We start from the raw sequence: 17,414 nt of genomic DNA on the forward strand, positions 1-17,414 counted from the left end.
AGTATGATTGTGTGCTTCTGGTATGAATGATGGCTTTGGGTGTGTATTGTGCTCTTCAAATATTCTTCCTACCCAAACTCACACATGTAATTACCTAGATTATATGTTTAGTCACTTTCTAGCTTCTAGCTCACTTCTGTACACTAAAAGTGAAGCTATAGCAAGCAGATGGCTAATTTAGCTTCACATTAGCCTAAAAGACTGGAGACAGCTAGGCCTGGCCTCACTAATAAAAATGTTATGTCCCGTTTGTTTAAAAAGGTTAAAACAAGATTAACTATGTCTTTGTTTGTGTGAAGTACATCAACTGCCTGGATTTGTTTCCAGCTGTCTAGGAAGTGCTCCTGAACGAAAATATAATCTGATACATAACTCATAACTTCATAAAACTATGAATTGACCTTTTTACACTTTGTAAACATGTTCATTAATTGGCTTTTAAGGAGCGCCGAAAAGGTGATTGGTTTTTTTACTTTGAATGCACGTCCCTAAGTAGTACAGACCCTCTCATAATGTTTTACTGTTTTACATTAAATGATCAATTATTGTTATTGTTGCGCTAATATGCAAGCAGCATTTTATTGCAGCTGTTGAGAGAAATGAACTGGTTTATATTTACTGTTGGGAAATGTAACTCCACTGAATGAGAAGAAAACATTAGAAAGTCAGTGCAAGATCAATATTAAGCCACATTAATCAACTACTGGCAAGAAAGGAAATGAGCATATTTTCCAAGATTTCAAACTCTTCCTTTAAGTTACACTTTTAAATGTGATCTGTTTGACAATGGGAACAATACGATAATTTCACGCAACAAGAAGCAATATCTAGACAATACCATTAAGGTAATACTCATGATTTATTAATAAACTCTCATGATGTTGTCTCAGTATCAGGGGAGGTGGTATTTCATGCTTGGTCCGATGCCAGCACATTCTTGGGACCAGACGTTATATCTGCTGCGCTCGCCGCCACACTGCTCACATAAAAAGCAGCCCATTGTCTCCAGCAGCCACTGTTTGACTCTCTTCACGTCTACGGACACCCATTCACAGGTAGAACAACCACTGATTTATTGTGTGTTTTCAGTGTTTAGGGCTTTCAGTAAATTTCCCACATTTCATTTGGTTTAGAATAATGTTTTACAAAAGTTATTTGTCATTTTGTTCTGGTTTGTGTAAATGAAAATGATTATCACCAGAGCTGCAAGTTCTCACGACAATCTAGAATAACTGTTATTATAGACGACATGACAATGTTTGACCAGTTTTGCAGTGTCAAAAATGGTTTAACATGTAACTATTACATGATTTTAAAATCTGCCAAATCTACTTGTGATTGCTGCTGTCAGAGCACTTTAACAAATCTATTGAGGTGTCTATTAGTCATACTGGAAAAACAAAACTGAGATGATGCTGAATATAGTGGAGGGAATTGCTCTTGTCATGTCCTTGCTTTAATCCTCTTGTCAAAAGGATGTGGAGGACTGTTTGCTATGTGGTGCCTTGATAGGTCAAATTACATTGTGGTACACTGGGGTGAACTGTTCCCCTTAAACTCTACTAATACACGTCTCTGTTTCTCTCATGTGCTTGTTTTTGTTATGACAGTTGTGAGGTAAGAAAATTCATGTTAATCCTTTATCCCTGAATGCTGCTGTCATGGTGCATATTGGTGTAAACTGCTCTTGATTACAGGAAAGCTGTATTTGCTTCCTAAATAGCTAAAAACAGTATCTCCTATTATGTTGTCATATAAACCTAATTACAATTGCCTGTAGCTTCATCGCCCTCATTAGTCTCTGTTTGGGGTTTCAGGAGCCTGACAGAGCCGGAGCGATGAATCCCAAGGGGGATAAGGTGAGCCAACAATATTCCACAGTGTTAATCCTCCATGCATGGAAAGGGGACACGTTGTCCTAATGCACATGGCAAAGATCTGGCAGTGGTTATCTGTCAGACTTGTTATCAGCATCACTGAGAGCTTTCCCCTTGACTTTGTCCTAATAATAAAGCTTTATCTTTTCACATGCAGCTGCAGCAAGTGGTGCAGAGTTTGACACTCATACGTCTTTACATATTTTACTGTATATGGAACATCTCAGAATGATTCCAATATAAAGGCCCTGGAAAACATAAAAGTTTATAGTGTTTCATTTTGCTTGAAAGATGTTGATGCAACTCAATTTTCTACAGTTGAATGGCATTCTATGGCAAGGTGTCCTCAGTATATGTGTCCTAAATAATGTCAGTAACAACTTGATTAATTATAAGTGAAATATAAAACTCTATTGTGTTGTGAAATACTAACAAATACACTTTTTTCACAGCCGAAGTCGAAGATTTCGGCTTCTCGCAAGCTCTCCCTCAAGGTGAGTGGTTATGATATACCATTTTTTGGTTTAATAATCTTTAAATCAATTGGACAGTATAGATTAGCTCCTCCTTCCACCTCCAGGTTACAAAGTCTTTATACTACCGAGCGATCACTTAGGCTATTCAAGGGTGACTGCTCCTTTGTTCTACTGGCACCTTAACTTTGAAATATATAACTTTATATCAGTTGGGTCTGCTCACCGTTTTAAAAAAACCCCTACTTTAGGATGGTTTTTCTATCATTTAAAGGATATTCTCAAGTCAGTTGCCGTATATCTCTGTTTTTATGTGCATTGCCTTTGTATGCATTTCTGAATGATCTTTTCTTGTAGGCGCTTTGTGTTTTCTTTTTTGTCAGTGCCGATGTTGATGGAAAGCACTTTGTAACCTCCATCATGTTCCAAATATGTTCCTTTAAATTGGATATTATTTCACTATTCATTATAAAGACCAACCTGGAGGAACCATTTATTCATGACTTTTTTTTTTTTTTTTTTATTAATTTCTCCAACAACAACATTTAGCAATCTATTCCAACCGTTTACCCATTAATTTTAGCTATGTCACTACTTCATCTGCTAGTTTGAACCAGTTCAGCTATTTATCTGTATGTGTGCATGCAGAACCAAGGCACCTTTTTACTATATAATGATTTAAATGGGCTATATAGCAACCTGGGGTTTCCTCTCCCAGGGGAACTGACTGATATCTGTTTTTTTCCAATCAGATGCTTCTCCTTACGAGAGCCTGCGAGGATTTGGAGAGGGAGAGGCAGGAAAGGGAGGAAGAGAAAGTACGCTATCTAGGAGAGAAGTTGCCCCCTTTGCAGCTGGCTGGACTACCAATGGGAGAGCTACAAGTAAGGGACATTAATCACGGAAGAATAAGAGTCTTTTCTACAGCAGAAAATGTATGAATATGTTTGATTGATGACTGATGGTAAAACTCTTTTTCTCGTCAGAATCTATGCAAACAGCTTCATGCAAAAATTGATGTTGTGGACGAGGAGAGATATGACTGTGAATCCAAAGTGAGCAAGCACAACAAAGATGTAAGTCTCTGAACACCCTCCTCCACTGAACACATTGTCTTCTTATTATCTCGCACACTGCAGTCAATATTTTAAAATGAAAAAAAATAAATCCTTTTCCTCTTTGGCTTGAAACCAGAGATTAAAACAGAGAAGAAATCAGTTGTTGAATGTACTTTATGTCCATATTTTGGCAACAACCCCCCCCCCCAAAGAACTTGAAATAATTTATCTAATAATAATAATAATAATATTTCAGTCTTCAGCATATTTATACTTAAAAAACCTGACAGAAGAATGAGCACAAAGTGAACTTAGCAGTAGCTGGTTTTTGTGTTTTTCTCTCATATTTTGTCATCTTTTTAGATCCATGAGCTGAAGCTGAAGGTACAGGACCTTGGGGGCAAGTTTAAAAAACCTGCCCTGAGGAAGGTGAGGGTGTCTGCAGATGAGATGATGAGAGCTCTCCTGGGCTCCAAACACAAAGGCTCCATGGACCTGAGAGCAAACCTCAAGTCAGTGAAGAAAGAGGACGTCAAACAGGACAAGGTAACAAGAGTCCCAAAAGTCTCCAAACTTCTCCAGGTTTTGCCAGTAAGCAGGAAATATGAATTTTTCTCATTTCTCTCTTCAACCCCAGGTGCTCACTACTGAAGTGGGTGACTGGCGTAAGAATGTGGAGGCCATGTCGGGCATGGAGGGCCGCAAGAAGATGTTCGACACAGGCGGCGGAGGACAGTGAAGCATTCTGTCAGGAGTCCTACAGGGAAATGGAGGATGTTTAGACATGGAGTACTTACCTGAGGACTGAAAGCTGTAGGAATTAAGCATAAACATGTATAACCCCTAGAACATCAGCTGTGCCTCCATTTGCTTGAGGCTTAATTTCTGTGCAATGACTCAAAGCACTTAAAGAAAAGTGTAGGATGAGTAGAGACCCATTGTGTCTTTTTTTTTTTATTACCAAAGATTTTGTTTTGTTATGACATCTTTAGACAATTAAAGAGGATAAGAATAAACCAACTGTTTCAGCCTTTGATGGTTCCATATCTGTACTTGACTTTATCATGTTTCATTTTACTGGCACCCGTTGGTTTATGTGCGGCACGTAAGAGGATGGAAAGCAGCTTAACTCATGATGGATTAAAAAAGGAAGACGAGGAGGGGGCACAACAGGTGTTACCTACTTAAACTCAACCTCATAATGTTTAAATAGACTTTGCACACACTTCCATTAAAGCAGTGAAACAACATTTTGAGAAAACTCAAATTTAAATTGCAAGTCACAAATTATGATAAAGATGGCTTATTTTACCAGATTATAATAATTTTTGCATAATAGAGACAAAGCTTCAGAAATTGAACAAACAAGTAATGGAATAATTAAGTTCAAAAGAAGATTGGCCTCCAAATCTATAATAAGTGCCAAGAATTTCAGAACTAATGAAACAATTATTCAATATAGTGTCTTCTTGTTATATTCAGAGTTTAATGATGGACATAGAGGACAGGAGTTGTGGAACACCTGGGCTGAGTATATTTAGCCATGATGTTATCCTCCATAGCTCACAGCCCTTGAAAGCAAAACTTGAGCTGGATAGCAAAACCCACTGGCATTGTTGTCCTACACATTCTTCTGTGTGTGTCAGTGAGATGGCTGGCCGCTGTCGCCCAGACATTGTTATGTCAAGTATGACAGTAACACCAACAATAGCGTCAATATCCCTGGACGTTTTATGGGCTGAATATGGAAACGTGTGTTTAAACAGCTGATACACATCTGTCACGCATGTCAAAGTCCATTTACGCACACCCATACAGCAGCCTATAATGAGTATACATAGCACATAGAGCTGATAATATAAAAACAACCCAGGTCTCCATACACACCCTGCATCTATAAATAGACACAGATGAGAGCGACCTTCACACAGAGCAAACATTCCAGATGTGCTTTCTAGAGTTCAGCTCCAGATGGTGCCTGTTTGAATGCGAAGGTCATGACGCTGGAGTCTTCCATGACAGTTGTAGAGATGACAAATACATTCAAGATTGTCTCGATGTGCCAAAACACAAACCAACACAGTCAGTATTGCTTGTGGGATGCAAACACACTGTGGTCACACTGTGCTTCAGTGTCAGGGCCACTTGGTGGCAGTCCACAATCAGAGTAATACAGTACTATTAAAACTATCACTAGTATCTAATGCTATAAATTTCTAAAAAAAAAAAAAAAAAAAAAAAAGGTTGTTGAAAAGTAGATGTGTGTGTAAAATTTGTCAAAATTTATTTGTCTTCAGTTTCAAAATTCTCATTTTAATTCTCTTGCTACTGTGTAATTTTCTAGATCATAAACTTTATTAAATGTCACCATGTTATTATTTACTGTATATTTTGTTTATGGAGAGGTTGAAGAAATGTGTCTTATATTAAACAGCAGTAGTGGAAAAACCTTAATTTAATGAATAGATCGTCTGTATTGGAAGAATTGCTGCCTGTTGGAGAGCAAGTTGTGTAGTTGTATGACAAATGTGCCAAACTCCATTCATAATACTTGACATTTTAAAGGTTTCCTCGCTGACTGATTTTTAATGAATTTAAAGTCCTTTTAACTGATTTGCAGTTCGGCATTGCTCTTGAACTTTCTGGGCCTCATTCCAGCAGTTTGGGCCACTATCATTCAGGGCTTATGTTCACTGTGTACCACGTTTAGACAATGAATCCCTGAACATGCACTGTTCCTTCGCAGTGAACGAAGTGAGAAAGTAAATAAAAGTGAGAAATAAATTGATTGTGTCAGGAAGTGATTCAGTTCAGCTCGCTCACCCAATAGATTTGTTCTTTTGAAGAAATTGTTCACAAATGACACAACACTAGTCTAGAGGCTCAGATCCTTCTTGTTTTGGCGACACCTTCAAACACCTCCACCTCCTACTACTACATCTTCTTGAACCCATTAGTTGTGATTTTGAGTGATGCAATTGAAACTTAAACTAAACTTAAAGAAACTTAAAAACTCTTTCCCTCTATTCCTTTGTGTTTAAAACGCTGTCTGGTTTCTCTTGGATGAGAAAAGAAAAACATATTTCCACAAGTTATCAGATGGAAGAAGTGGAGCCTGACAATAAATAATTACCGTTGTGGCTCTAAGCAGCACTAGTTCATTTCACTCATGGAATAACCCAAAGGAAAAGAAAAATGAGTGTTAGTCAAAGAAAACACCGAGGCAAATTACAATGCTTGCAGTGTGTGGCCTGATGAGGAAGTGTGATTGATGTCATTAATCTTCAACATGCAGCACGGGCAGTGTATTTATTGCGTCGGGGCTGGGGAGTTGATAATATTGGAATATATCTGACAGGAGCAGAGGGTGGCCTGGTGATTAGACAGGCTGTTCTGTGACTGGAAGCTCCAGGCTCAGTCTCGTCAAAATGTCCATCAGTGAGATAAGTGTGCACTGTGTCAGAATTAGTACACAGGTAAGTGATACCAAACCAGAAACAGGAAGTCAATTTTGAATAGTTTAAAAAGTGAGACTAAGAAGAAGGACTAAGCTGGAGCACCATGACAGGTGAGTAGCAAACATGTTCTGGAAACAGGAAGTGGGGAAGGGACTGGCCTATATATACTACTACTACACACACACACACACACACACACACTTGGGCTAATGAGAGAATGAGGGACAGGTGAGCAGCCAGGTGCATAGTCAGGTGATTGGAATGGTGGGAAAAAAAATGCTCTATTCACTTCATCAAATGATTATAATTCCTACCATATTTTTGTGCATTGTTATATCTTTTCTCCTTATGTAACTGTCTGACATAGTTTTGCTTTTCTTTTGTCGAGTCTTATGTGACTAAAATATTTTTACCAGTTCAGTCAGACTTATAAACCCCATCACAGTCTTTCATATTAAGCTTGGGGTTATGGCCTTTTCTGAGAACATTTCTCAGAAGTTGCTGCAAATGATGCTCAGTTACATAGAAGCTGCACCTCAGTGGGGCTGTTTAAAAAACAACCAGTACCAACGTCAGTACCCTTAAAGTGATGCCGATACCAATAAAGTTCCTTATTCAATACCCTTTCCCCATGCTTGATGAGGTGCTTCATCATGTTACTCGTATTCCCAGTTTTTCCTGAGATAATCCAAATGTGGTGCATTTATTTTTATCAGGTGCCACAGGGGTGAAGTATATAGAAATACTTTTGAACATTTTGGTGGAAACATGGCACGCTGAACCGTCAACTCCATTATATACACCCAGCACAAAGTGTTGTGAGTAGTGGGCCAATCACATGTTTAAATTGAATCCAGGAATGCTTGTGAAAATTTGCAGTGAAATAGTACTACAAATAGTCATTTTATCTAGATCTGACATCTCTCTTACACTCTTGAATCTTTTTTGTCATTTTATACAATAATTGACCTAATGAGGCAGAACCATATAAAATAGCCTTTTTCTATTTAGTATTTTGAGGAGAAGCAGTGTTGTGGAACAGGAATAACCGCAGCAAATACTTTGTTTTTGGATGGCAAGGGACAAATTTATTGATTTACTTCTCCACTTTCACATTCCCCAGTTGTTTTGGGACTGCAATCCAGCCACTCTCCTGTGACAAGGCCATTTCTGTGACCTCTGGGTTTGTGCTGCACTGACTAGGTGCTGTACAGTATGTGTATACAGCTTTCTGTGGTGATGTGACAAATAAGCAGCTTGAGGCAAATCCTGTTTCTTCTCTAAATGTTAGTCTATATTTGGAGGTAATGACACAGAAAAGGAGCTTTAAAAAAAGCATTAGACTGGTGGATTCAAGGGTTTAAACAGAAAGAAACCTACACACACATGCACACACCCACACACGTAATATGCAGTATGCTCCCCTCAGTCAGAAAGTGTTAATTGGATTCAATGTGAGGGGTGAATATCTTTTCAGCCTCAATGAAACATTCACAAGCAGCAGATAAATGAATAGCTGGAAAAATAATGAAGACACACATTTGTTATTCATTGCTAATCTGACCTGACTAAAAGGTTGAGGGTTAACTTTATCTCACTTGAACTGAAACCACAAGTTGTCTAATAATGTACTGAGTCTTCAGTATCATTTAATCTTTACCGGCCAGTGATGCAACACCAGTTCGTATTTAAATGTCCATATTACAATGGCTTCTATATTTGTATGTAGAATATCTGAATATAATTTGGCACATTTATGGTATGCTGTGAGAAAGGGGCTTTTTTTCTGGACAGCAGACTGAGTCCAGAGAATTAAAAATTTTGAAATAATCAATGCCAATATTATGTTACCTAGCAGCAGTAATTCATTGTTTGGTCACATTGGAACAATCTATAATCACAGCATTGACAAATTGGCCAATGTGCTAACTTACAGTTGCCTGTAAATACAGTGGGGCAAAAAAGTATTTAGTCAGCCATCAATTCATCAAGTTCTCCCACTTAAAAAGATGAGAGAGGCCTGTTATTTTCGTCATAGGTACACTTCAACTATGAGAGACAGAATGGGGGGAAAGAATCCAGGAAATCACATTGTAGGATTTTTAATGAATTAATTGGTGAATTCCTCTGTAAAATAAGTATTTGGTCGCCTACAAACAAGCAAGATTTCTGGCTCTCACAGACCTGTAACTTCTTCTTTAAGAGGCTCCTCTGTCCTCCACTTGTTACCTGTATTAATGGCACCTGTTTGAACTCGTTATCAGTATGAAAGACACCTGTCCACAACCTCAAACAGTCACACTCCAAACTCTGCTATGGCCAAGACCAAAGAGCTGTCAAAGGACACCAGAAACAAAATTGTAGACCTGCACCAGGCTGGGAAGACTGAATCTGCAATAGGTAAGCAGCTTGGTGTGAAGAAATCAACTGTGGGAGCAATTATTAGAAAATGGAAGACATACAAGACCACTGATAATCTCCCTCGATCTGGGGCTCCACGCAAGATCTCACCCCGTGGGGTCAAAATGATCACAAGAACGGTGAGCAAAAGTCCCAGAACCACACGGGGGGACCTAGTGAATGACCTGCAGAGAGCTGGGACCAAAGTAACAAAGGCTACCATCAGTAACACACTACACCGCCAGGGACTCAAATCCTGCAGTGCCAGACGTGTCCCCCTGCTTAAGCCAGTACATGTCCAGGCCCGTCTGAAGTTTGCTAGAGAGCATTTGGATGATCCAGAAGAGGATTGGGAGACTGTCAGATGAAACCAAAATAGAACTTTTTGGTGTTTTCAATTAACGTAAATCCAAAATTCACTCTTCTATTAGCTTTGTTTTTGGTCTCTACCATCTCGTGAGGGAAATATCTGGCTCTCTACCTGCTAAATGCTCGGCTATGTTCACAAGCTAGTTTCTAACTTTGTCTGTCTGCTGTTTGGTGAGGGGCAGGTAGCATATATATAGTGTATTTATGAGAGCTTGTGGAAGTAAACCAAAACAGTTCGCTGAAAGATAAGAAAATGCTCAGTAGACCTGAAGAGAACTGCAGAATTCATTGATAAGTCTTTGTGTTTATTACTTAGCTCAACTTCTTTCACATTATACATTGTAATTTGGTTCATTGTTAATATAAAAATATTGATGGTAGCAGCTTTAAATTAACTCCACATTGAGCTTGGTAAAATGTTCTAAACTTGAGTGATGTCAAACATTTTATGAGTCTATGAGCGATACATTAAATGGAGAGTGAGAGGCTCTTTCACATTTCATCAGGCCTCGTCCTGCCCATGTGTGATGAGCTTTGGTCTGTCTTTGTTCCAGTTGTACTGTATATTTACCTCGCTGAACAATGCTGGAGGGAATCTACAATTTGCAGAACAGAGTGAGTCGATATGGGAATGAGCTGCAAAATATTGGCAAATTTTTCTCAGTTGCAACATTAAGTACTCACACACCTTTTAATCGACTGTTTGAATGGCTCAGCGTACTTGAGACATGTTCCCAGGTGTATACAATAATAAAGGTGGTAAAAGCACAACGGTTCCCAGCAAGGATTTGTTACTGTCGTGATTTTTGAGGATGTTAAACAGTGCACTACTTCACCACACACAATTCATTCCCTTTAAACACGTGTCCTCCTAATTCCCAATAAAGGCCCCCAACAAAACTTTATGCTCTTATTTCTCAACATGGGAGACGCTCAACATAACATGAAACAATCAGTGATATTTCAAGTCAAATGCTTAATACATGCAGCCACTGTGCATCTTAATCCCAGCACTGCACCATCCCCACTTTTCCTCCCATCACCTCTAATGGTTACAGTTAATCTACGATAGGAGCCTGTGACCTCACTCCCTTCTCATTATTGATCCCCTGCGAGCCAATGCCGATGGAGTGAGGGGGTGATGGGTATTGGTTTTGGACACCAAAGCTAGTCAGGGGTCAACAAGATGCAACCACTAGAAATTCCTCCAGCTTTAATCAGCTGGAGGCTTTCTAAAGGGCTGCAGAGTAGAAAAGTCTTGTGATACCAAAAAATAAATTAAACTGAATTTTTCATGTTTCTCCACTTTGGAATTGCATAGTCAGAGCTACTTCCACATTGGGAAAGGTTGGAGGTTTCATTTCATATCCCAAAGTCCGAATATTGTGGACAAAATAGCAAACCACTGGTAATTTCTGGGGAAACCAAGTCTTGGAATCAAAACCCTGGACATGACACACAGAGAGAAACTTGCTCAGCTGATTGTATGTTGCCTCAGGTCTCCCTGGAGCGACTGCGTGAACAGCCTGTCTGAGTAAATTATTAATATTTATGTTGGATTTTGCCACATGGAAGATGTTGGAAAAGTGCAACCATGGAAGTACGGATACAGCTACTTCTTGTTAGCAGCACTAAACATTATGTAAGCTGCTGTTGCCCAAATCTTCAAGAATCCTTTGTGGTCTTTAAAATACATTACTCCCCGATCCAAAAACCTCTGACATTGCCTAGCACTAATTAAAACAATCTGTTGAATAAACTCAATGTACAAAATATTTGGGACACCTTTAATAGCTCCTATTTCAAACCCCACATTTCTCTTTTGTCAAAGCTTAAAACCTCCTGTTACTTGTCTGCTTCTCCTTTTATCTCCATCTCCTCCTCGGTGTAGAGATACTTGGAAAATCAATGAAGAATAATGGATTTTACCTGGACTCACCTCAGCGGTGTTCTTCATGAAAAGTGTCAGTAGTATTTTCAACTTGTGGACCTGTCTTACTCATATTAGATAAAGGTACATGGTTTATATATTTGTAATTCTACAACATAAGGATGCGTAACAAAATGCAAGACGGCTCAGTTGATACAATCCCCCCCCCCTCCCAAATGTTGTTGTGTTGATGAGCGAGGAGGCTCGGGAAGAGTGTGTGCATTTAATGAAAGAAGGTGAACAGTAGGCATCCAGCTTATTGGTGCGTTACCACCACCCTCTGCTCTGTAGTGTGGACCAGACAATAGACTTACAATCTAGATCCCCTTAGTCCACCTTAGGGTAGACTAATGGCGCTTTTCCACTAGCACCTGCTCGGCCTTTAGGGTTTTCCATTAGGTGATAGTACCTGGTACCAGGTACTTTATTAGTACCTACTCTGCCGGGGTTCCAAGCGAGCTGAGTCGAGCAGAAAATGTGACGTCAACAGACTGCAGCCCACTGATTGGCCTGGGAGTGACGTCACTGACACGTCATGAGAGCAACTCGTTCACAAGAATCAAACCCGCCATTTTTAAAACCCAGGCAACAGCGACCGTGCGTTTTTATTGTTTCTGTGAACGACGTAAATGACTACACGAAAACCAAACACTCGATGTCCTTAGTTGTGTTGTGCTTGTGTCGCATACAAATTACGCCACTGGAGTTTCGGGCCGCCTTGCTATGACAACCCCACACACGTTGTGGTGCGACGCATTGTAATGAAAAACGACCGAAACCGAGTAGAGTCGAGTCGAGTCGAGTAGAGTAGCGCTAAAACTGTGTAATGGAAAAGCGCCATTATAAATATACGCACATTTATGGCCAAATTAACATAGACACATTGTACAGTTTGCTTCGTAAATTAATGAGCAACAACTATAACAAATATTTATACAGTATGCTTCGTCCAGCAAACATATTCTGCTTCTCAAACATGGAACAGTCAGGAACTATAAAGAGCTTTGGGTTGCGTGGAGAAGAGGTCACAGGTGAGTAACTCAGGTAAGGTACTAATAACTAACTAAGATGATAATACCTGCTAAAAATGCGCATTGACACTGTAAGAACAACAGCATACTGATATTTGTATTTACCACTGCTTGTGCCAAAGTTACAACCAGTTAGAACCATACAAACTCCTAGTCTTGTTTATATTAATGATTAACCCTTTGAACCCAAGTTCTCCACATGATATTAAATAGTGGAATTAAACAGCCTTAAAATGTTGTATTATGACAGCTGTGTAAATTCAAACAATCCTTGTTGCCACTTGGTTAAATTATTTAAGCTGCTGTTCTTACCAGATGCTCATGGTGTCAGTGAGTCGCTGACTTGCTCATCTCAGCTGGCACCACTGCAGTGTCACTAATGAAGAGTAGCGTTGCAAGTAATTAATCTCTACCTGACATTAATTGGTTTATCGTGTCGTCTGCTCTTATCGCATCTCTTAATGTCATTAATGCTCCAAAGTCCTTGGAACATACTTAATTCCTTTCCATTAGGTTTTAACTTTCACCTTTTTACTCTTTTTTTTACTACGTGAACTTGCTTCATGAGCAAAACATGAAAATGGCAGCTTCACTTTGATATATCTTTCCTTTTTTATTGCGTTTTTTCCCCCTAAAACTTTTTATGCCAAAGGGATAGCGATGACATATAAAACATCCACAACCAATGAGTCATTTTAGGTCATAAAATCTCTCATATTCTAAGTCAAGTCAGGCGCATGCAACAAGCCATTTATCAATATTAATGAGAAGCTCTGCCCCAAAAAGAGCTAAAGAATAGAGCAGTTGTCTTTTATTGCTCAGTCTGAAGATTGGGGTAAAAAGTGAGAAATCAAAGAAATGCTGCAGTGATGAAATTGATAAGAGATATCACTTCAAATGGAACTCAGCAAATATGTATGTATGTGCTGGCTATTCAAAACAAAGACAGGAGTCCTTGTTTGTTCCAGGCACTCTTGGTTTCTTAAGGTAGCCTAACTTTCTGTTTCTCCAAATGTTGCTTTGGGTTCACAACGGCACTCAGTCTGTATGCATCAAACACTGCTGAATAATGAGAGAGACTACAGCTGGTCTACTTTCAACTTAGCAACAAACCCAAGATGCATCGGCACTCTGGGGAGTAAGCCTATATTGATATAACACAGTTTTTGAGATCAGAAAAGTTCTGGAGGGGGATCCAAAGATGGGGCAAAACTTTAAGACTGCCAACCAACTTTCAAACTTCAGGAGTAAGGGATTTGAAATGTCAATTTGAATATCTCTCTAAGGTTGTACAGGTTTTAAATGTGATGAAATTCAGTTTGTACCACAGGGTTGAGTGCTTTTTTTAGCCATGCTAGTAACATGGATCTAGGTATGGCTCTGTTGGTTGGTCTACTGCTTTGGTCCAGACTATAATATCTATAGGTAACAACTCTTGGATGGCTTGCCATTAAATCTAGGTGCCCAGAGGATAAATCACTGCAACTTTTGTGATCCCTTGACATTTCTCCATTACCATTCTTTGCTTTATGACCAAATACCTGCAAATGGGTGACATTCCCATCAGCCTCAGCTGTACTTCGTGCTCATTCCCAAATGTTAGCATGCTAACATGCTAAACTAAGACCACTAAAATGGTAAACATTACACCTGCTTAACATCAGCGTGAGCATGTAAGCAGGATGACATTGACATTTAGCTCAAAGAAAAGTACAACCTGGCAAAGCTGCTAGCATGGCTCTAGAGGCTTATTTTAGACTCTTTAGGGACACTTAAAGTTTCCATATCTCCAGATGCATGGCAACTGAGGTAAAAAAACTTGATTATTCGTATCACATTTGTGCCCCGTCCTTGTCATTTCAGATCAAGGATGTGTGACCATCTCTGGCCTCAGACTCCTCTGTGAGGTAATTGGTGTTAAAGGTGGGTTGCACCTCCTTCAGCAGAGAGTCCATAATAAGCAAGGCTGGACTTTGCAGATGTCACCCCACCACAAAAGTCACTGCTGGCACCTTTTCCTTTTCTACAACCCCGCTACAAACCTAATTTTTGTCTCCGTCCAGCCATGTGGGTTCAATGTGCAGGCCATTTTTCACTTCATGCAGCTTGTAAAGCAGCCATATGGAAGGAGGGACCTGGCTGCACCCACATTGGCTCACCACTGTGGTTCTAATATTTCACTGTTTCAAGGTCATGCGATATTTCCTCTGAGCTGTTTTGAAAAGTTTTATCAAACTTTTAACAGTGTCCTTGGCAAATACACAAATCCATTTAAATTTATAGTCTGTTCTCATAAAAAATAGCATTAATCACGCGCTAACATTAATGTCACTCCAGACTGTCCATCATTAGACTCTGACACTAATCAACTGTAATCCACTCATGCTTAATGCTTTGGATTTCAAAAGAACCAATGATGAATAAACAATTAAGACTTTAAAAAAAGTGACATATGGTTTCCTTTTAGATCATCTTGCAGTATCAAGCATTCTGTCAAACACAAACACAAAAGCCTGTTCTACAAAAAAAAGAATTAAATGCACTTCACAGTAGACTAACGAGGAGTATAAATTCCTGCACAATTGCAAGGCAACGGCAGAAAGTGCAAATCTGAAAAGCATCATACTACAGCAACCATAAGAGCTGAGCACTCTCTCAGTGAGATATCACTGTAGTCTGTATCAGGAAGGATCATCTCTACAAACCTAAAACCCATTTCCTTTCCTTGCTCTGCTTGCATGCTATCTGTCTGGTTGACTTGTCTTTTTTTTTATTTCCCTTTTGGTATAGTCAGAGATACCAAGGCACAGTCTCAAAGGCAGCTTCCTGCGCCTGTTCCAATTTGCAAAAATGAATACTGCTATCTCAATGTGGCAAGACCAAGTATAGCCTCCCCCCAACGTTGTGATTTGTTTGCATATAAAAAAAAAAACCCATAATATGATAAATGTGAATATGCCAAAGAGAACAAAATCTACTCTGTAAAAAATCTATCCACATTTCATCAAATTATTTTCATACTGTGCTGCTAAGTGAGCAACATTAGGAGGGAGCTATTACATTCCCCGCCATGCCATTCTTTTCCAACCCTGCAGGGAAATATTGCAAAAAAAGGGTTATTATCCAACACACAAACTGCTGTGTGACAAAAAGAGCTCCATGAGCCGTTCTAATCACACATTCAGGTGTAGATCAGACTCTTCCCCGAGCTTTGGCTCGTTTAATTCACATGCTGCAGTCACATTAAGAACACCAGAGGCAAATTTCACCAGATTTTGGGTTGAAAGAGCCTATATTGCCTTGCTTCTACTGTGATAAGATATGTGGATGAATAGAGAGTATGGAATGGAGGAATGTCAGGCATTGTGCTGTTCTGACAAGTCTCAGTACGGTGGCCCTGAGAGCTCGGTGCACTGCAGCTTAAGAAAATGCATGCGTGACAGAATACTTTGATGTTCTGTTGAAATGTTCTGATTGCATGGATCAGATTTTAATTAGTAAGTAATGAGCGAATTCCTCAATCTTCCATCCATACATCATCTATCCTCAGTGGGTCATGGGGAGACTGGCAACCCCTGCTGTCATGGGACTGGAGGCAGGGCACTCTCCAGAGTAGGTGTCGGGTCAATCAGGGCACTTACAGACAGACAACCATCCACATTCAGACTCACACTTATTGGTAACTCAGAGTCACCAATTAACCTGACCTGCATGGGTCTGTGGCAGGAAGCCAGACTATGTGGAGAGAACCACACAAGGGAGAACATGCAAACTCCACACATAAAGGCCTCTGTTGGCTGGCCTGAGGCAACACAGGTAATCGTGCCAGCCTGTCTGAATCTTGGAGAAAGTTGAAACAGGAAAAAAAACATTGTTTGTTTGTCATTGTTTGCTCATATTCATACACCACTGGTGGATAATTAGTAACTTCATGAGCCACAAACTGTGGCAGCAAAAATCGTGTGTTCATTACAGTGTCCCATGGAAAGCTTTTTTCCCCGTTTTTCCTGTTGCTGTGTTTGGATGTGATTTTTTTTTACTAAATTCTGTACATGTGCTGTCAAATTGGTGAAGATGTTTCCTTCCTTTATTATTTGCACGTTCCAACTCACTGTGCATTCAGCTTTTTGGGCCATTTGCCCATCAGAATGAATCCACAGAATGAGTTACCTCTGTAGGATTACTCTCTGTTGCAACTTGCCATCTTAAAAGACAAATGAGCACGGCATGCAGTTTAGTTCAGCTCCCCACAGTGAGGATTCTTTCAGAGGCAAATAAAAGTCTAGAGGGATTAATTCTTCTTATGGTCAGTGAAGTGGAACTGTGTTTGTAGGGGAAGAGACTGGTCAGATCTCACGTTGGGCTGTGAAATGCAAACGCCATGGATTTACTTGTGGAACGTGCTAAACAGCTTCACCGTTTCCCCTGCGTGTTGACATCACCGGTCCACTACGGCCCCGCCTCCGCACTCCGTACTGATGCCGATCCTCCTCCCCGTCCTCCCCTTGCATCAGCACCATTTCTGGTATCCTCACAAAGTATCGAGAGAGAGAGAGGCGGGGGAGCGAGAGAGAGAGAGAGAGAGAGAGAGAGAGAGAGAGAGAGAGAGAGGGGGGTGGGGGGGACGAGAGAGAGAGAGAGAGAGAGAGAGAGAGAGAGAGAGACTACCCAACCCCAGCAGAGCGAAGGGGCGTCAGACGGCCGCCAGAGCATCCCGGTTACGCACCGTTCCGAGGCCTCATCGACGGTTTGCAGCGCCAGAAGCAGCTGAAGGAGAAGTCCACATAGCCGGGCATACGGCCACAGCTACACTCAGTA

General features: G+C 40.1%; 1 protein-coding gene across 1 annotated transcript; it reads left to right on the top strand.

Annotated features, from left to right (window-relative positions):
* The first annotated feature begins 1,821 nt into the window (after nt 1-1,821).
* LOC139221610 (troponin I, slow skeletal muscle-like) lies at nt 1,822-4,441 on the top strand. Its single transcript, XM_070853528.1, has 6 exons — nt 1,822-1,859; nt 2,330-2,371; nt 3,103-3,234; nt 3,337-3,426; nt 3,772-3,954; nt 4,046-4,441. Exons 1-6 carry the CDS (start codon nt 1,839-1,841, stop codon nt 4,145-4,147), a joined length of 570 nt encoding a protein of 189 aa, XP_070709629.1. The 5' UTR covers nt 1,822-1,838; the 3' UTR covers nt 4,148-4,441.
* The last annotated feature ends 12,973 nt before the right edge of the window (nt 4,442-17,414 follow it).

Source organism: Pempheris klunzingeri, chromosome 22 (genome assembly GCF_042242105.1).
Source record: "Pempheris klunzingeri isolate RE-2024b chromosome 22, fPemKlu1.hap1, whole genome shotgun sequence".
NCBI classification, from domain to species: Eukaryota; Metazoa; Chordata; class Actinopteri; order Acropomatiformes; family Pempheridae; genus Pempheris; species Pempheris klunzingeri.

Coding starts and splice junctions, on each gene's coding strand:
- LOC139221610 (XM_070853528.1), top strand. CDS start 1,839: ATGAATCCCAAGGGGGATAAG. Junction 3,427..3,771: donor TGAGCAAGCACAACAAAGAT/GTAAGTCTCTGA, acceptor TCATCTTTTTAG/ATCCATGAGCTGAAGCTGAA. Junction 3,955..4,045: donor AGGACGTCAAACAGGACAAG/GTAACAAGAGTC, acceptor CTTCAACCCCAG/GTGCTCACTACTGAAGTGGG.